The following is a 16,784-nucleotide window of genomic DNA, read 5'->3' as shown; positions in this document are numbered from 1 at the left end:
CACCAAAAGCTGGTTCAATGACCATGGTGTTACTGTGCTTGATTGGCCTGCAAACTCACCTGACCTGAACCCCATAGAGAATCTATGGGGTATTGTCAAGAGGAAGATGAGAGACACCAGACCCAACAATGCACACGACATTCTAATTTATTGAGATGCACCTGTATGTATATATGAGTTAGAGTATAATATATGTATATATGAGTTAAATATATGTGTGTGTGTAAAAGTCAGAATACATGTGTGTGTTGAAAAGTAGTGTACATGTAAGCTGAATCATATGTACTGCATGTGAAAGGAGAATGTAAGTGTGTGAGAGTGCCAGAATGAATTATGGCTTGTACGGCCCCTCATAGGCATTGGAGTAACTGACGCCCGTCATGTGAAATCTCTTAACCATTGAAAGGATGCTACGACAAAGATACGGCTTTCTACAGCAGACACGGGCACGTGCAAACTGATTAACTTTCACAAGTGTATGCATTGACCTAGAGAATGATGCTTTAAAAGACGCTGATAAACGTGAAATAGTAAAATAAGTAGCTCACCTTCTGCATTATTGTTCGTGATGGTCCGACGCAGATGCTTTTCATGCAAGATGTGAAATCCACAAGTGATGTCACTGCATCTGTGCGTCTGTGTTTATATGGTTACGAGCAACATGAAAACCACAGTGCAATGCGCTGCTACAGGAGCTCGAAATGGACGTTTAGCGGCTTTCAACTTGTTTTAACTTGCGTTTGTTCACACAATGCTCTTCTATGACCCAAGAAGACTTAAATTAGTATCTATTGTTTTTCAACTTTTGGAACTTTTATAAACCGAGAGATAAACACTTTATTCACTCTAAAATACTGGACATGTTTAACCACACTCTATTTACGAAGAGCATTGTTGAGATCGACATAGAAATGTGTTGTGCATAAAAAACATTTTAATTGTTCTGTTTTATTGTCTGTTTCCAATCAAGCTGTATTTTTTTTTTATTATGCATAGTGTAAAAAGGTTATTTGTGTTTCCTGGATTGCATATCTATCTAGCTATCTATCTATCTATCTATCATAAGTGGGGAAAAACACATCACCTTAAATTAAACTTTTTAAGCTACATTATTTTTTATTTGAAGTCAGTCTCCATGTATAATAATAATAATAAACTTCAGATAGCTTTGATATGTGCTACCTTTTTTTTAATCAGGAGGGCAAAGTAGAACCAATCAACTACAAAAAAAAGAAGAAAAAGTTTGAGTTAACTTCAAAAATCAAAAAACATGAAATGATGAAATGTGACTCATTGGGAGTTTTTGTGCAGTAATATAGTCTCATAGTAATCAATGACCCATACACATTTTCAGTTTATGTAACAACATGTTTGCATCAAAATCATTTGTATTAAAAAAATATAACGCATCTATAGCAAGCAGAGCTATACAGTTTGAGTCTCTGAAATAATTTTCTTTTTTCATATATGAGATACAAACTGCCTAATTCAAGTGTGTTAAATTTACACTTTATCAATTAAAACAACAGTTTATATCAGCTCCTAATTGTGGATATCAGCTGACAAATAAGACTTAAAAGCATATCTAAGACGTTATTGAAAGAAAGCAGCTCCTGAGTCAATTAAAGCGAACATAAACGGTGACCTTCATTATATGGGATCAGCCCATCTTTGGTGTTATGGCAGATACATTTGTTGATATGTGCGGAAATCAGCACCGTACTCAGAACTGCGAGGAGCAGAAGCAGCTGTGAGAGATTCAAGCAGGAGAGGAGTGTGTTCCTCTACTCTTCTCCACTCAGAGGCGGCACGCTGGCCAGAGCCGGGACCAGACGCTCGTACACCTGGATGCCCCGCAGGAACACCTGCTCATTCAGGTACTCATTATGATCGTGAAGCAGGATGGGAGTGAGATTCATCGGAGAGAAACCAATGGCAGGAAGACCCTCCTACAAAAACACAATTCACAATAATATTAATAGGAACTCATCTATGGAGGGGTATAAGACACCAAATTAATGAAATACACTAGTTTAGGTTTCAGTAAATATCAACACATTTAACATGTATGAATCAGAAATGTTTCTTGAGCAGCAAATCAGCATATTAGAATGATTTCTGAAGATCATGTGACACTGAAGACTGGAGTAATGATGCTGAAAATACAGCTGCGCATCACAGAAATAAATTACATTATAAGTAGTTCAGGTTTATTTTAGATGATGCATCAGGTTGTTTGTTTCTGCAGATAGAAGTGAAACTGACTTACTTCCCTGATGAAGCGGCTGTCTGTGGCAGCAGGGAAGATTTCCTTTTTCACAGTCATGTTCCTGTCATGAGATGGATAGAGGCACATGTCTTCATATGTGCAACTAAAACCAAGGGCTCACAAATCTTTACAACAAACTACTTTTCCCTCACATGGCTTTGCAGGTAGAGCTAAACGCGTGCCACCAGGGGTCGCTCTCCTCTGTGCATGTAAAATTCTGGTCCATGTGTTTCTGTAGAGCAGAAAAAAAGCTACAGATTTAAAACCAAATCATGAGTCTCTTGTGCTTGTTCACACACAGTTCAGTAATTTACAGGAGTGACAACTGCATTCTGCAACCAAACTGACTCCCGAAAATTGCAGGTAGTGACAACCGCATTCTACGCAGTGTGTACAGAACCGAACTAGTTGTTAATGAAGTATTTAAATGCAGTCGTGTCTTTCTGTATGTGAGGTGCAAGAAATCAAAGGGTACGTTCTGACTCATTAGTGTTGCCATACCTTTAAAAAAAACAATAGGAACAAGCCCATAATTTATAATGAACTCAAATCCAAAGGTGTTGTCTTGGAAATAAGCCACAAAGCAAAATATAGCGACCTGCATAACCTGCAAACTCAATAAACTGGAATACTTTAAAAACAAAGCCCAAAGATGCTTAATGAGAGTTGCTTAAAATAAGCAGACATGGCAACCCTTCAAGAGTGCATGCTGCGAAGCAGACTTCCAAACGTAAACGTAAACGTAAACAAAACATGACGGCTCTGTCGATGGTGGTTTAGTTAAAATCGACGAACATAAAGAGTCTTTGGTCACCGTAATAATACTTTGGTTAAAACTAGTGAGATCAAAGATGCAATATGCCAAATGCTATGGTTAGCACAGTGTCAATCATCGCAGTTTCGAGAGCTAGTTCTGACGATAATTTAGGGGATTCACTCCCGTATTTAATGCAGTTGTCACTCCAGAAACCTTACAGTGTGTACGTGGCTATAGTCTCCTGGCAGACAACTGAAATAACCAGACGTGAGATGAGGCCAGCTGGAACTGTGTTTGGTGTGTAAAAATAAATCTGACCTGTGCAAAATCATATGTCACGTCCTCACCAGCTTCTTTACACCAGGCTTTTATCTTCTCTTCAAACTCCTGTAAAATGAACAGAACTGGTAGTGACACATGGCGAAAGAATCAGTTCAAGACAAATAATTTAATAATAGGGAGGGGAGTGTAACTGAACTCATGATGGGATCATACAGCCGTTCCCCGTGTAATGGTCCAGATACACACCTGCAGGTTGACGGTGGGCGGGATTCTCAAGTCAAAGCTGACATCCATTTCTGCTGGAACCACGTTGTAAGCCATGCCCCCTTTCACCATGGTCATGTTAACAGTGGTGACATCACCCAGAGTAAAACACTCACTGATGTTCAGCCTGGAAATCACACACAGGTGTATTTTCACGTTTAACAGATCTCCTGTAAGCAGCCGTTTGGAGAACAGAATGAAGCTCACCGGTGTTTCTCTTTCTCTCTGAACTCCAGGAAGGAGTTTATAACTCGCTGCTGTGGACACAGCAGACACAGACGCATCAGAAACATGATAAAATATAGACTTCAGGATAAAATAAACCATGATTTTAAGTTTCTTTCAATTTTAAACACCTTTTTGCCTTCATTGGTTTTTTTAATAGTACAAATACTTTATGTAGTTTGTCATTTATTATGAGCATGAACATGAAAACTGTATGGACAACTATTATACATGTTCAAAAAGTTTGACATTTTGTTTCAAATAGTTTGACATCTGTATGCTGCACCCCCACAAATAAGAGTTGATGTTGCTTATTTTAAGCATGATTTTTCAGAAATTATACTAATATGCTGATCTGCTGTTCAAGAAACACTTCTGATTATTATCAAGGTTGAAAACAGTTGTGCTGCTTCACATTATTGTGGAAACTGATACTTTTTTATAATTCTTTAATGAATAGAAAGTTCAAAAGGACAGCATTTATTTGAAAAGTTTTTACTGTTTTTATTTATCAAATTAATTTATTCTATTATTATTATTATCATTAAATGATAAAAGAAAATCTAAGAGAGATCAATTATTTTTCTTTGAAGACAGAAAATTACACTTGACATCATCTGCCTACTTCAGATTGCAGTGTGTTTGGTCACATTACTTTCTGAACACACTCACTAGTTTCTCTGCTGCTGTGTTCTCCACAAACCTGGAACCATGGCCTGGACTTCCTGGACAGCGAACTGTGATCCCTGCAGGACAGAGCACATGCATATTAACTCTCTCACACACACACACACACTCAGTAAATGTGACTGCTGGCATATGTCACACTCACACCAGGGGTTCCTCTCTCCGTAGAAGACAGTATAGGCATTGGTTGGGTTTGCCAAACCTGTGAACAAATAATACAGGCAAGTCTTGTTAATGTTGGTGCATCCATGCTTAAACACTGAATTTTATGCAGCTTGAACTGCACAAACTGGTACTGTAGAGCTTTATCTGCACTGTTCTGAGTGCAGTTCATGTCTTTCAATTCAGAATGGTACTAAAGCGGTCTAATCGTTTAATAAATTTACCCCTCACTGCCTGTTAAAATCAAGTCTGCATTTTTGAGAAAACCCGAGCATGCTAAGACTACTACAACAAATAGAAGCCTGAATCTACAGGTTTGATTACCTTCATCAAGAGCAAAACCAATGTTCAGCTTGTGAAATTCAGGAAGCTTCACAAACGTCTCCATTCCTTTGTGACCACCGACCTCCTCATCTGTCAAAAAAATAAAAAACACCATACATTTGTAGGCAAAGTGGCTTTTATTGCAGCACTGGTTATAACAGATACAAAAGCACCAATGGATCTTTGTCACGCCATGTTTAATTTGACGCAAATGAAAATGAGGTGTACAGAAAAATTTTATTTTTTTGGGTGTACAGTGGGTACAGAAAGTATTCAGACCCCCTTAAATTTTTCACTCTTTGTTATATTGCAGCCATTTGCTAAAATCATTTAAGTTATTTTTTTTTCCTCAATGTACACACAGCACCCCATATTGACAGAAAAACACAGAATTGTTGACATTTTTGCAGATTTATTAAAAAAGAAAAACTTAAATATCACATGGTCCTAAGTACACAGACCCTTTGCTGTGACACTCATATATTTAACTCAGGTGCTGTCCATTTCTTCTGATCATCCTTGAGATGGTTCTACACCTTCATTTGAGTCCAGCTGTGTTTGATTATACTGATTGGACTTGATTAGGAAAGCCACACACCTGTCTATATAAGACCTTACAGCTCACAGTGCATGTCAGAGCAAATGAGAATCATGAGGTCAAAGGAACTTCCTGAAGAGCTCAGAGACAGAATTGTGGCAAGGCACAGATCTGGCCAAGGTTACAAAAAAAAATTCTGCTGCACTTAAGGTTCCTAAGAGCACACTGGCCTCTATAATCCTTAAATGGAAGACGTTTGGGACGACCAGAACCCTTCCTAGAGCTGGCCGTCCGGCCAAACTGAGCTATCGGGGGAGAAGAGCCTTGGTGAGAGAGGTAAAGAAGAACCCAAAGATCACTGTGGCTGAGCGCCAGAGATGCAGGCGGGAGATGGGAGAAAGTTGTAGAAACCCAACCATCACTGCAGCCCTCCACCAGTCGGGGCTTTAGGGCAGAGTGGCCCGACGGAAGCCGCTCCTCAGTGCAAGACACATGAAAGCCCGCATGGAGTTTGCTAAAAAAACACCTGAAGGACTCCAAGATGGTGAGAAATAAGATTCTCTGGTCTGATGAGAACTTTTTGGCCTTAATTCTAAGCGGTATGTGTGGAGAAAACCAGGCACTGCTCATCACCTGTCCAATACAGTCCCAACAGTAAAGCATGGTGGTGGCAGCATCATGCTGGGGGGGTGTTTTTCAGCTGCAGGGACAGGACAACTGGTTGCAATCGAGGGAAAGATGAATGCGGCCAAGCACAGGGATATCCTGGACGAAAACCTTCTCCAGAGTGCTCAGGACCTCAGACTGGGCCGAAGGTTTACCTTCCAACAAGACAATGACCCTAAGCACACAGCTAAAATAACGAAGGAGTGGCTTCACAACAACTCTGTGACTGTTCTTGAATGGCCCAGCCAGAGCCCTGACTTAAACACAATTGAGCATCTCTGGAGAGACCTAAAAATGGCTGTCCACCAACGTTTACCATCCAACCTGACAGAACTGGAGAGGATCTGCAAGGAGGAATGGCAGAGGATCCCCAAATCCAGGTGTGAAAAACTTGTTGCATCTTTCCCAAAAAGACTCATGGCTGTATTAGATCAAAAGGGTGCTTCTACTAAATACTGAGCAAAGGGTCTGAATACTTAGGACCATGTGATATTTCAGTATTTCTTTTTTAATAAATCTGCAAAAATGTCAACAATTCTGTGTTTTTCTGTCAATATGGGGTGCTGTGTGTACATTAATGAGGACATTTTTTTTTACAAATGATTTTAGCAAATGGCTGCAATATAACAAAGAGTGAAAAATTTAAGGGGGTCTGAATACTTTCCGTACCCACTGTACAGTCTAGAGATAAGTTGTGTTGTTGTGTATCTTGGTGTCCATCAGCCAGTGAAAAACTGGTATTACATACATCATACACACTAAAAACTCTAGTATACAAGGAAAACATGATTGTGAAAATTAGTCATTACACAAAATCATGTGAAACATCATTCAAAAACACAATTTACTTCCACAAAAGTATTTTTAATGTTATGCATTGATGATTCTTTCACAATAAGACCAGGATCTTATATTAAAGTTAACTAAAATTCAGGGTCAATTTTGACTATGTTGATTATAAGGGCAGTCAAAATCGTACTGATTAAAGGGGTCATATGATGCGATTTCAAGTTTCCTTTCTCTTTGGAGTGTTACAAGCTGTTTGTGAATAGATAAGATTCCCTAAAGTTGCAAAGACTTAAGTCTCAAACCCAAAGAGATATTCTTTATAAAAGTTAAGTCAACCACACCTACCTAAAACTGCTCGTTCTAACACACCCCCACATATCTACATCACGATGTGGGAAGATTTGCATAACACCGCCCAAATGTTCACGCAAAGAAAGAAGGCGTACCTTTATTGTTGCCGCCACCATGTCGTGGAGACACTGTGTGTTTCGTTGTGAAAGCGAAACTACTGTTTGGTCTTCCAAAAGAGGACACGACTAGAAATCAGTGGTTAAGTTGTATTTACAACACTGTTCCAAAACACTTCAACCCAAATATTCAGATGTGTGCAGCACATTTTATAGAGGACTGTTTCCTGATCCTGGGAGAGTAGACTACAATGCCGGCTGTTCTGACTCACAGACTGTAAGTACGTTTTTATATTTAAAGAATTTGCCACTGATGATTCAAACGTGAGTTTTGAGCAGTGTAGAGTAGCGCTTGTTTGTCATTTCTCCGATCACAAATGCAGACATGGTTTTATGTTTACACGGCGCGATGCAACACGTAAAAAGACATTTAAAAAAAAGACAATTATGTCCCCACTGGATGCAACAAATGCCTCGGTTTTAATGTTTTTGTCTCATCGCGCCGGGACACGGCATCACAGTATGGTGAGGGGCGTAACATTTCCGTCACACACTTGAGGAATTCGGCCAATCACAACGCACTGGATAGCTGGCCAATCAGAGCACACCTCGCTTTTCAGACCGATGAGCTTTGTAAAAATCAACGTGTTTCAGAAAGGCGGGGCATAGAGGAGAAACAATAATGTACAGTATGTGGAAAATAATGTGTTTTTTTAACCTTAAACCACATTAACATTTCATTACACCAAATACACAAAATAATGTTCTTTTTAGCAACATCATATGACCCCTTTAAAATTTTCAATGACAGTATGCATAATTATTTATTTACAAACAATTAACGCAAATTTGTTCTGCTTGTGTTTGTAAAATTAAATTACGATTTAAATTCAATGCAACAATCTCTGTAAGAATGTAAGAATTAGGGATGTTCATTTCGGTTATTTTTCCTAACCGACAACCGACGCTCGTTAACCGATTATTAACCGTTAACCGACAAGATTATTTTAAATTAGAATTTAATTAAATTAGAAAGGATAAGTGTCTTTGACCCGTTAAAAATACTAACATTTGTTTCCCGGGGATTAATTTTATATGCACAAAATACAGCAAACAACAGAACATTCACGTGGTCATCATATACGCACCTGCAGTGCTTCTGCGAGCGGTAGCCTACATAACGAATAAATAGGCCTATACGAGAAACATATTTTTACTTAAATAATAAACTATGAAAATGAAAGAAAAACTGTAACAAGTAGCCTATATGCAGAGTTTCGGTTCATTGTTGCGCTGCGTGAAAGGAAACCAGACGGCAGAAAGCGGCATTCTATTTTTCTTTAGGCTTATTTTACAAAAGCACAAAGATTTGTTTTTATTGTGAATGTACACAAATAAAGGTAAACCTTTTACAATTCTGATTATCTTTATGACTAAAAGGAGTAGTTTCTTCCACTGTTAGAAGGAAAAAACTCAAGTGATTGCGCCGGCGCTGCATGCATTGCTACCTTGACAATGCAGCCTGTTCATTATCATAATAAAATACAGTCAGTCAAACATATGGAAAAAACTATTTAGTAAAAAAATATGTAGTAAAAGATATGTAGTAAAATCTGTGCCGTTAAGTGTTATCACCGTACCGCTGCGATGTTATGCGAAACATTTTGTTTTAAGTGGATATTGGAACGCCAGTGAAGTACATAATAAATAATAATTTGCCATTAAAATACATTGCGAATACGGAAACATTTGATTTTGTGTGGAATGAGAGACCCAACGTTGGTTTCAGTTTCGTTTTAGCCTAAATTAATTTGTTTTGGCTTGTTGTTTATATTGCTATAGTTTCTAATATTTTTAATTCTTGTTCTTTTCTAAATACTGTTAATTGAAAGTATTTGTTGTGGAGTGAGGGGAACTAAAATAGCCTAGCTATGTTTACAGTGTTTAATATAATGCCTGTAAACATTTCGCGTCGGCATTAGGCCTATTTCTGAATGAAATAAAAAAATACTACTTATTTTTCCCCCCTAAAAAACAATTTTTTTATACACGTAGCGTATTTTAACCATGCAGCAAACCTTTTTAAACATTTAATAAATTACTGAAAAAATGAATAATTAAATGACTTTTTAAACCGTTTAACTGATTGTATTAATCGGTCAAAATTCTTACGGTCGGTTAACTGGTTAAAATGAACATCCCTAGTCAGAATGGTTCTGAGGATAACGATCGGTTCGACAATCAGTTTGCACAGAAAGTACTGCTTGTGTTTCATGAATCTAGTCACTTGTTTTCACTTGACTTGTTTTCTTGTAGACTTTCATTTATATTTTTAATTAAATATGGTATCTTCTGTTAATAAATGTGAGATCACATTTACTGTTCTAAAAATTTTCATTTGGGCAAAATCCAGTCATTTGAACAGGAATTCACATGATCAGGAATTCTGCGCGAGTGTAAGATATTTCCTCATGCAGATTTCACAACAGGTTCAAGCTGACCTACAGAAAGCTGCTTGGTTTGAAACTAGACAATTAGTAACAGACAATGGACTATTTTTGCCCTTGAAATATTACTAATGTGACATGCTGGTGAGGTCTGACCTGGGACAAATGTTAAATGGATAGTGCGAGAAAATCTTTTCCCAGCAGCCTTTAGTCTGCGAATGGCTTCAATGTACCTGCAGAGAATCAAAACTTATACAATACACAAACAAACTTCATATCCTGTTTAGATAAATTATTATTCTTTCCTCACTTAGTGTGCTTGTTGGTGCCTAACCAAGCTATAGCTGATGATCAAAAATATCTGACTATAACAGTCCAAAAGATTTCAAGTTACAAATTCACAGAATTCGGCACAGACATTCTGACAGTAGGCTCCATCTTATCAGATTGATCGGCTGTAACTAAAACTACTACTGACTTGCACTTACAGACTGTTCTTAGTCAGTCTCGAAATGTTCATGATTTCAACCAAAATGTGTAAAAATATAAACTATAACTATAGTAGACCCTCAGTAATACTACAAAACACTGGCCAAAGGTTTGAACAAAATTTTTAGTTTGTAGAGTTTTAAACTCACTGTATCGTGACACATTTCATATCCTGAGATCCTCTGCCGTAGATGTTGCCATCCGCATCTTTAACAGCAGCAAAGGGATCATATTTCCAGTGTCCCTGATGCAGATTGATATAGTGAGATCCTGAACCATGCGGTGTGATCTGTACGTGATTGGCGTGTTACAGCAGTACCTCATAAACCGGGACCACATCAGTGTGTGAGTTCAGCACCACAGACTTCAGCTCCGGCCTGCTGCCGACCCACGTGATGACTGCAACGACCCGCCCGGGACACACCTGAGGGACAGAATTAGGACGTGCTGTGAGGCTATATTAACATGGATGTGCATGATGAAGAACATGATTAGATGTTTAAAGACTCCTCTCACGTGGTAAATCATTACCTCCACTTTCTTCATGGGTAAACCCAGCTCCTCTGCTATCCGCTCCATGAATCTTATAGCAGCATCTGACAGTGAGTGATGAACACAGTGGCAGATTTACTTTACTGATCCCACACATGATAGTCATCAACTTTTTAAAATTTGTGATAACCAAAGGTTGCAGAAAACAGGAAGAAAGTGAGTATCTGCTTTATAGGCCAAACCCGAGAAAATGGCACCATCTGGTGTAAAAAAAAGTAAATATTTTAATTTTGAGGCCTTGCCAACAGAATGAAAGCCTATTATCAAAGACTGCATTATTTTATAGTTAAATGGTCCTGGGATTAAAAACTACAGGGACATTTTTGTACTTAAGGTCCTGAGTGTAACTATTTTGTGTACCTAGTGTAAAATTGATTTATTAAAGTAAATGAGTGTGACATTAAAATTCTAATAAAAATATACATTCGTTCCAAAACTTATGCTGTTGGCATTAATAAAATTACCAAAAAAAGGACTAAAATGTCCATAAGGATGCACAAGGGTTAAGCGTTGCACATTAACTCCATGTAAAAACTAAATATCTGCAGTGGCTGTAGGGGTGTGCGAAGTGACGGTTTTTGATCGTGGGTGATTAAAATGTCTCCACGATATGCTTTTGAAGAAATATCGTAGTACTACAGCACACATTCTATTAGATGCAGTTCTGGCTCCTCTGTCTCAATATACTGTACAACGCCACATGCATTCACATCACATTTTGAAAGTAAACAGTTGAGAGAAAACGGATGTGTGCCTGTATATTTACTTTTACTTTTAGTCATTTAGCAGACGCTTTTATCCAAAGCAACTTACAAATAAGAAAAAGTAATTAAAACTAAAAGCTAAAACTCTATAAATACTATATACAGGTCCATCTCAATAAATTAGAATGTCGTGGAAAAGTTCATTTATTTCAGTAATTCAACTCAAATTGTGAAACTCGTGTATTAAATTAAGTGCACACAGACTGAAGTAGTTTAAGTCTTTGGTTCTTTTAATTGTGATGATTTTGGCTCACATTTAACAAAAATGCTACTTTTCTCTTTTTTAAAAAAAATATTTGTTCATTCAATTTCTTGAATGCTACTGCTAAATACACCTGCTGTACCTGAAAAATAAAGCACTGATTGTTTTATGTGTATATTACCTGTATCTTTGTTCTTATTTTTTAATAACAAAGATAATACAATGACAAAGAATTTTATCTTCGCCCACTTAAAAAAATAAATTAACATAAACATCTGTTACACTTTATTTTATGGTGATGTTGTTACAGTGTAATTACTAGGGATGCACCGATACCAATATCGGTATCGGGCCCGATACTGGTCTCCTGTACTCGTTAAAATGCCCCGATACCAAACGCCGATACCACACAGCATGTGATAAGCTCCATATTCAGACAAAGAAACACCGACAACAGAACAAACCAGTAAAACCTGATACAAATTTGGGTCTAAAAATTATTCAGACCGAGTCTGTGAATAAACTGAAGTTGAGGTTTGCATGAAGCTGGGTGACAGCATGCCCAGGAGACTACAGACTGTCATTAAGGCTAAAGGTCACCCGACTACGTATTGATAGTTGTGTAAATACTGTCATACTAACAGCTGTCTGAATTATTTTGGTTGATTGTAATCCATTACATACCTTTCTATCAAAGTTATATAACATTATCAAGATTAATTTTTTCTGACACAGTTAAACTCTAAATTTTTGTCATATTTTATTACCATTTTCTGAACTATAGCAAATAAACTGTGATGTGAGAAATGTTGAAGGTATCTATTTGATAAATGAAGTTAACCAACTAACATTATACATACTCTTTTGGTTTCTGTACCCAATATTTAAAACATTTACAAATGCAATAAAAATATCGGTATCGGTACTCGGTATCGGCAAGTACAAAAAAATAAAAGTATCGGTATTGGGCGAGTATTGGAAAAAGTGGTATCGGTGCATCCCTAGTAATTACACAATTAAGTAAGCTACTGAGTAATACTAATTACTACAATAATAATTACATGTAGTTACTGTAGGAGTTATGGTAAGTTATGGTTTAGTTTAGGGTTAATTATGCATAATTTACTGTTATTACTAATAGTAAGTACATGTAACGTGTAACTATGTCACCTTAAAATAGTGTTACCAAAATATCAATTCATATACATGTAAAATTTATAGATTTTTTTCAGTCTATTGTATTAGCATTTTTTGTCCCTTATTTTGGACATAGGCGCTAAATATTATTTATATATGTAAATGTACAAAATATTTTATTTCATGATTTTTATGTATCATATTTCAGTGAAAATTCAATTTATTACGATTGACAGAAAAAAAAAATGTTAAAAGATTGTCAACTCGCATGACATTACAAAATATTCAACATGTTTATAAAAGCTGCTTATTGTATATATATATATAAAATATCATATTATGTGACTGTTTACTTAAAGGAAAACATGCAAACTACTAGTTCTGCATTAAAAATAAATGCTGCAGCCAAACGGAAACCAAACTAAATAGCTGATCCTAAGCTCCCAGTGTGAACTCAGACCCAGTTTGATTAAGATGTTACAAAGATACTTCATATTTCTGCCAAAATGCTGGAATTCATAGCTCATGTTGTTCCAAACCTTTATGACTTTCTTTCTTCTATGGAACACAAAAGTTTTGAGAATTATCACAGTGAGTTTAAGTTCTTACTAAAACCCTCGGGCTACCAATATTGTTCAAAATATCTTCTTTTGTGTTCAACAGAATTAAAAGAAAGTCATACAGGTTTGGAACGACATGAGCAAAGAATTCCAGCAACTTGACAAAACAAAGTGACAAAGTATCTTTATAACATCTTAATCAAACTGGGTCGTAAACATTATAAAGGGTGAGTAAATGATGCATTTTTTATTTTTGGGTGATCTCTGCCTTTAATACTTCTCTGTATTTTTGCATAAATTGAACCTCAACTGTAAAAAAATTAATAAAATAAAATCAGTGATTACTGCTAGTTTACTGTATTAATTAATCATCACTTTGAGACAGAGGTCAAAGGTCAACTAATGGACTTTGGATGGATGTCACTGTTAATGCATTACAACACCTTTCAGAGCAAATCAGTCTTAAAACTAGCAAGCTGCCTACCTAGACAACATTTCTAGATGTTTTAGGGGTTAACACGTATTCCTGGTCAAAGGTTAACTGGAGTAGTAAACCTAAACCTAGACTGTGAAACACTATGGAATACCCCATTTACTGCAGGACAGGGTAAGAGGGTCTCAGGTACCGTAGTCGGGCTCCGGGTGGACGGTCTTCAGCCGCAGGTATTCTCTGAACAGGGTCACTGAAGGGTCTTCTGTCCCGGGGCCGTCCTGGACTCCTCCGCCTCCGCTCGGTCCATCTTTATCAGGCAACATACCGGTCCACTGTCCTGCGGGACCAGACAGTTTATTATTAACTAATACACACTCTCTCTTACACACACACACACGCACATACATGTGGATCTTGAACGTTCAAATCATATTTCACCTCAAAATCAAAAAGACATGGCAAACTTTATTAAAAGCAAAGCTTTAGTCAAACCTCAGTGATAATTCACGGTGAGAGTTCAACATCACAAATACTGTTATAAAAAGTCAAATCTGTTTTATAAAAATTCAAATCACTACAATATTTTAGCAAAAAATGACAAGCTTTGGCATCAACATTTCAATGGGACAAAACTGGGATGAACTCCTTTTTGGGGCATCTGTCAAATTCTTACTGTAATGCTTTAATCGCTGTTGTCTTGAAAGTACAGATTCACATATTGTAAGATATGATCAACGGCGTTGAGCAGGAGAATATCAGTGTTTTCATCCAGATCCAGCTCTGAGCAGTAGTTCTTCACCGGGACTATGTAGGATGTGGCCATACCCAGCAGCTCTCCGGCCTTCACCATCTAGACAGATCAGTAAGAGAATGAATCACGTGATGCTCAAGGCAGACAGCACAACATGGCAAATAGGGATGGGCGTATCGATCCGAAGTATCGATACTCAAACAACAAATATCGATACTAAGGTGTGTTTTATTTACCAGTGATATTGTTTATTTAACAAAAAAATAATAATGTGTACAATATGCATTGAATCAGACGAATAACCTTTGTTAGCGAGTGATTGTGTAGGATACAACTATTTTCCTGCTCATCTGAACACACACAAATGTTGCAAGACAGAACCAATCCATCACAGAGAGCGTTCACTCACTTCTGACGGTGCATTCAAACAGGGCTGCGTTTCCCAAAAGTGTCATAAGAAACCATTGATGCTTTTGAGAACGGCAGCCAAGAACAATGCTTATCAGAGGACAGAAGGACAGAGTTATTTCACAGTAAACAAACTGAAATTGTAGCCTACATAGTTTGTGCAATTACAGTTATTTAAATTGAACGTTGAAAGATAATATTGATCATGTTCTATTCTGTAATGTTAATAGAATAAAAAGGTTGCATTTTATGCATGCAACAGCCGGTCACTGGCAGCCCCTTGCAAAATTAACCATGGTTTTACTAAAGTGACCGTAGTTACTTTACTGTAGTATTTATAGATTTGAATCATGTGTAAACAAAAACACATTTGAACCATGTGTAAACAAAAATATAACCTAATAAGTTACAATTAAGGCGTATTGAGTGTAAAAAAATGTGTTTTAAACAAAGTTAAGTGCTTATCATTACCCATTTTACTCTTAGTAATTTAATAATTTAATAAATTTCATAATTTAAAAGTTTAGTTCAGAAGTATCGAATCGCTATCGCTATCAACGATACTGCCTTGAAAAATATCGGTATCGTATCGAAAACAAAATAAGTGGTATCGCCCATCCCTAATGGCGAAGCATCAAGCATGACATACCGCCTGCTGAACAGCCTGGCTCTTGTAAACCTTGGTGATGTCACTTCTGGTCGCGGTACACACCTGGTCCACATGGGTCAGTAACGCCACCTGGTGTACACCTGCAATCCAGAAAATTAGATTAAATATACATGAAACATGGCTAAATATTATTAAGTGAAGCATTGAAGACTCGTTCACACCAAAAACAATAACGATAAAGATATTAGCGCCCACACTAACAGACGATAACATTAGCTATGTTTCCATCCATTTTATGCGCATTTTGGATTATCGCATAAAAAACCGCTAGATGGAAACGTCAAGATGAGCATAAATTCAAAAAATGCGAATAAAAAACGTATGCGTATAATTGAGTAGGATAAAGTTTTATCTGATAAGAAAAAATGCGCATAAAATACGATGGAAACACATTTGCCGAAAAAATTCCACCATACGCATCGAAAAAGTCATGTGACTTTGCGCATCGAGATGGGATAAATTGACTAACCAGTGGACCGATCTCGTTCACAGCATCTATATGTTGTTTTGGTCGTTCTGAAATGCCTGAGCAAAGTCTGTCGTCTGTATAATTTACTGTCTTACATGACTGCGTTCCCAAACAGAAGGCATCCACCTCTAAAAGCAATGACCGCATTTATTGTGTTACGTCTGCTCTCTCTGAAGCGCAAGTCATTTATTATATATAAAAATTATTATATTCAGTGGCTTCTCCTAGTTTTCGTAGAGATATTTAGTGCCAGTTTATCAGGAAGTGACGATTTTGATCTCTTTGACTCGTTGGATGGAAACGGTGCTTTATTCGCAAATGTTTTATGCGATATTCCAGTTTTGCGCATAAGTTAAATTCGCATCTTTGGATGGAAACATAGCTACTGTGTTTATTATAAACGCGAGCTGCAGTTTTGTCGTCTGCCACTTTAAAGTCACCATGAAATCAAAATGGAAAATTCTTATTTTTTAATGGAATACTGTAGTGTTTATTATAAATAATCTATCTGTGGACTTCTTTTTTTTTTAAA

The 16,784-nt window shown here is 37.1% G+C and overlaps 2 protein-coding genes across 3 annotated transcripts in view; both read right to left on the bottom strand.

Annotated features, from left to right (window-relative positions):
• Positions 1-1,149: 1,149 nt before the first annotated feature.
• On the bottom strand, positions 1,150-14,326 carry LOC107550684 (aminoacylase-1A-like). Of its 2 annotated transcripts, none has more exons than XM_016232027.1 (14): positions 14,148-14,326; positions 10,838-10,902; positions 10,626-10,730; positions 10,456-10,550; positions 9,974-10,050; positions 4,971-5,060; positions 4,630-4,686; positions 4,470-4,543; positions 3,780-3,826; positions 3,555-3,699; positions 3,345-3,413; positions 2,422-2,501; positions 2,270-2,330; positions 1,150-1,949 (listed from the first exon to the last, which is right to left on the bottom strand). In XM_016232027.1, the coding sequence occupies exons 1-14, from the start codon at positions 14,275-14,277 to the stop codon at positions 1,785-1,787; spliced, it is 1,260 nt and encodes a 419-aa protein (XP_016087513.1). In that variant the 5' UTR covers positions 14,278-14,326; the 3' UTR covers positions 1,150-1,784. The 2 variants fall into 2 exon arrangements, with proteins under 2 accessions (XP_016087513.1, XP_016087512.1); XM_016232026.1 differs by having other exon boundaries at positions 1,151-1,949; positions 3,780-3,829.
• A 139-nt stretch (positions 14,327-14,465) lies between these two features.
• The window catches only part of LOC107550667 (interferon-induced protein 44-like), a 6,351-nt gene continuing 4,032 nt past the window's right edge, over positions 14,466-16,784 (bottom strand). Inside the window, exons 7-8 of the mRNA XM_016232004.1 lie at positions 15,763-15,863; positions 14,466-14,804 (exon numbers count right to left, since the gene is read on the bottom strand). Coding sequence (XP_016087490.1) covers positions 14,637-14,804; positions 15,763-15,863 — 269 coding nt within the window. The 3' untranslated portion in view covers positions 14,466-14,636. The remainder of the gene's footprint in view (positions 14,805-15,762; positions 15,864-16,784) is intronic.

Source organism: Sinocyclocheilus grahami, unplaced genomic scaffold (assembly GCF_001515645.1).
Source record: "Sinocyclocheilus grahami isolate Dianchi unplaced genomic scaffold, SAMN03320097.WGS_v1.1 scaffold405.1, whole genome shotgun sequence".
Lineage (NCBI taxonomy): Eukaryota > Metazoa > Chordata > Actinopteri > Cypriniformes > Cyprinidae > Sinocyclocheilus > Sinocyclocheilus grahami.
This window is presented reverse-complemented; position numbering and strand designations above follow the sequence as displayed.

Excerpts from the sequence above, each read along its gene's own strand:
- LOC107550684 (XM_016232026.1), bottom strand. The coding sequence starts at position 14,277 with ATGTTGCCTGATAAAGATGGACCGAGCGGAGGCGGAGGAGTCCAGGAC. Across the intron at positions 10,551-10,625 it reads ATGTGGTCCCGGTTTATGAG|GGACACTGGAAATATGATCC; the intron begins GTACTGCTGTAA and ends AATCTGCATCAG. Across the intron at positions 2,502-3,344 it reads TGACATATGATTTTGCACAG|AAACACATGGACCAGAATTT; the intron begins GTCAGATTTATT and ends TCTGCTCTACAG.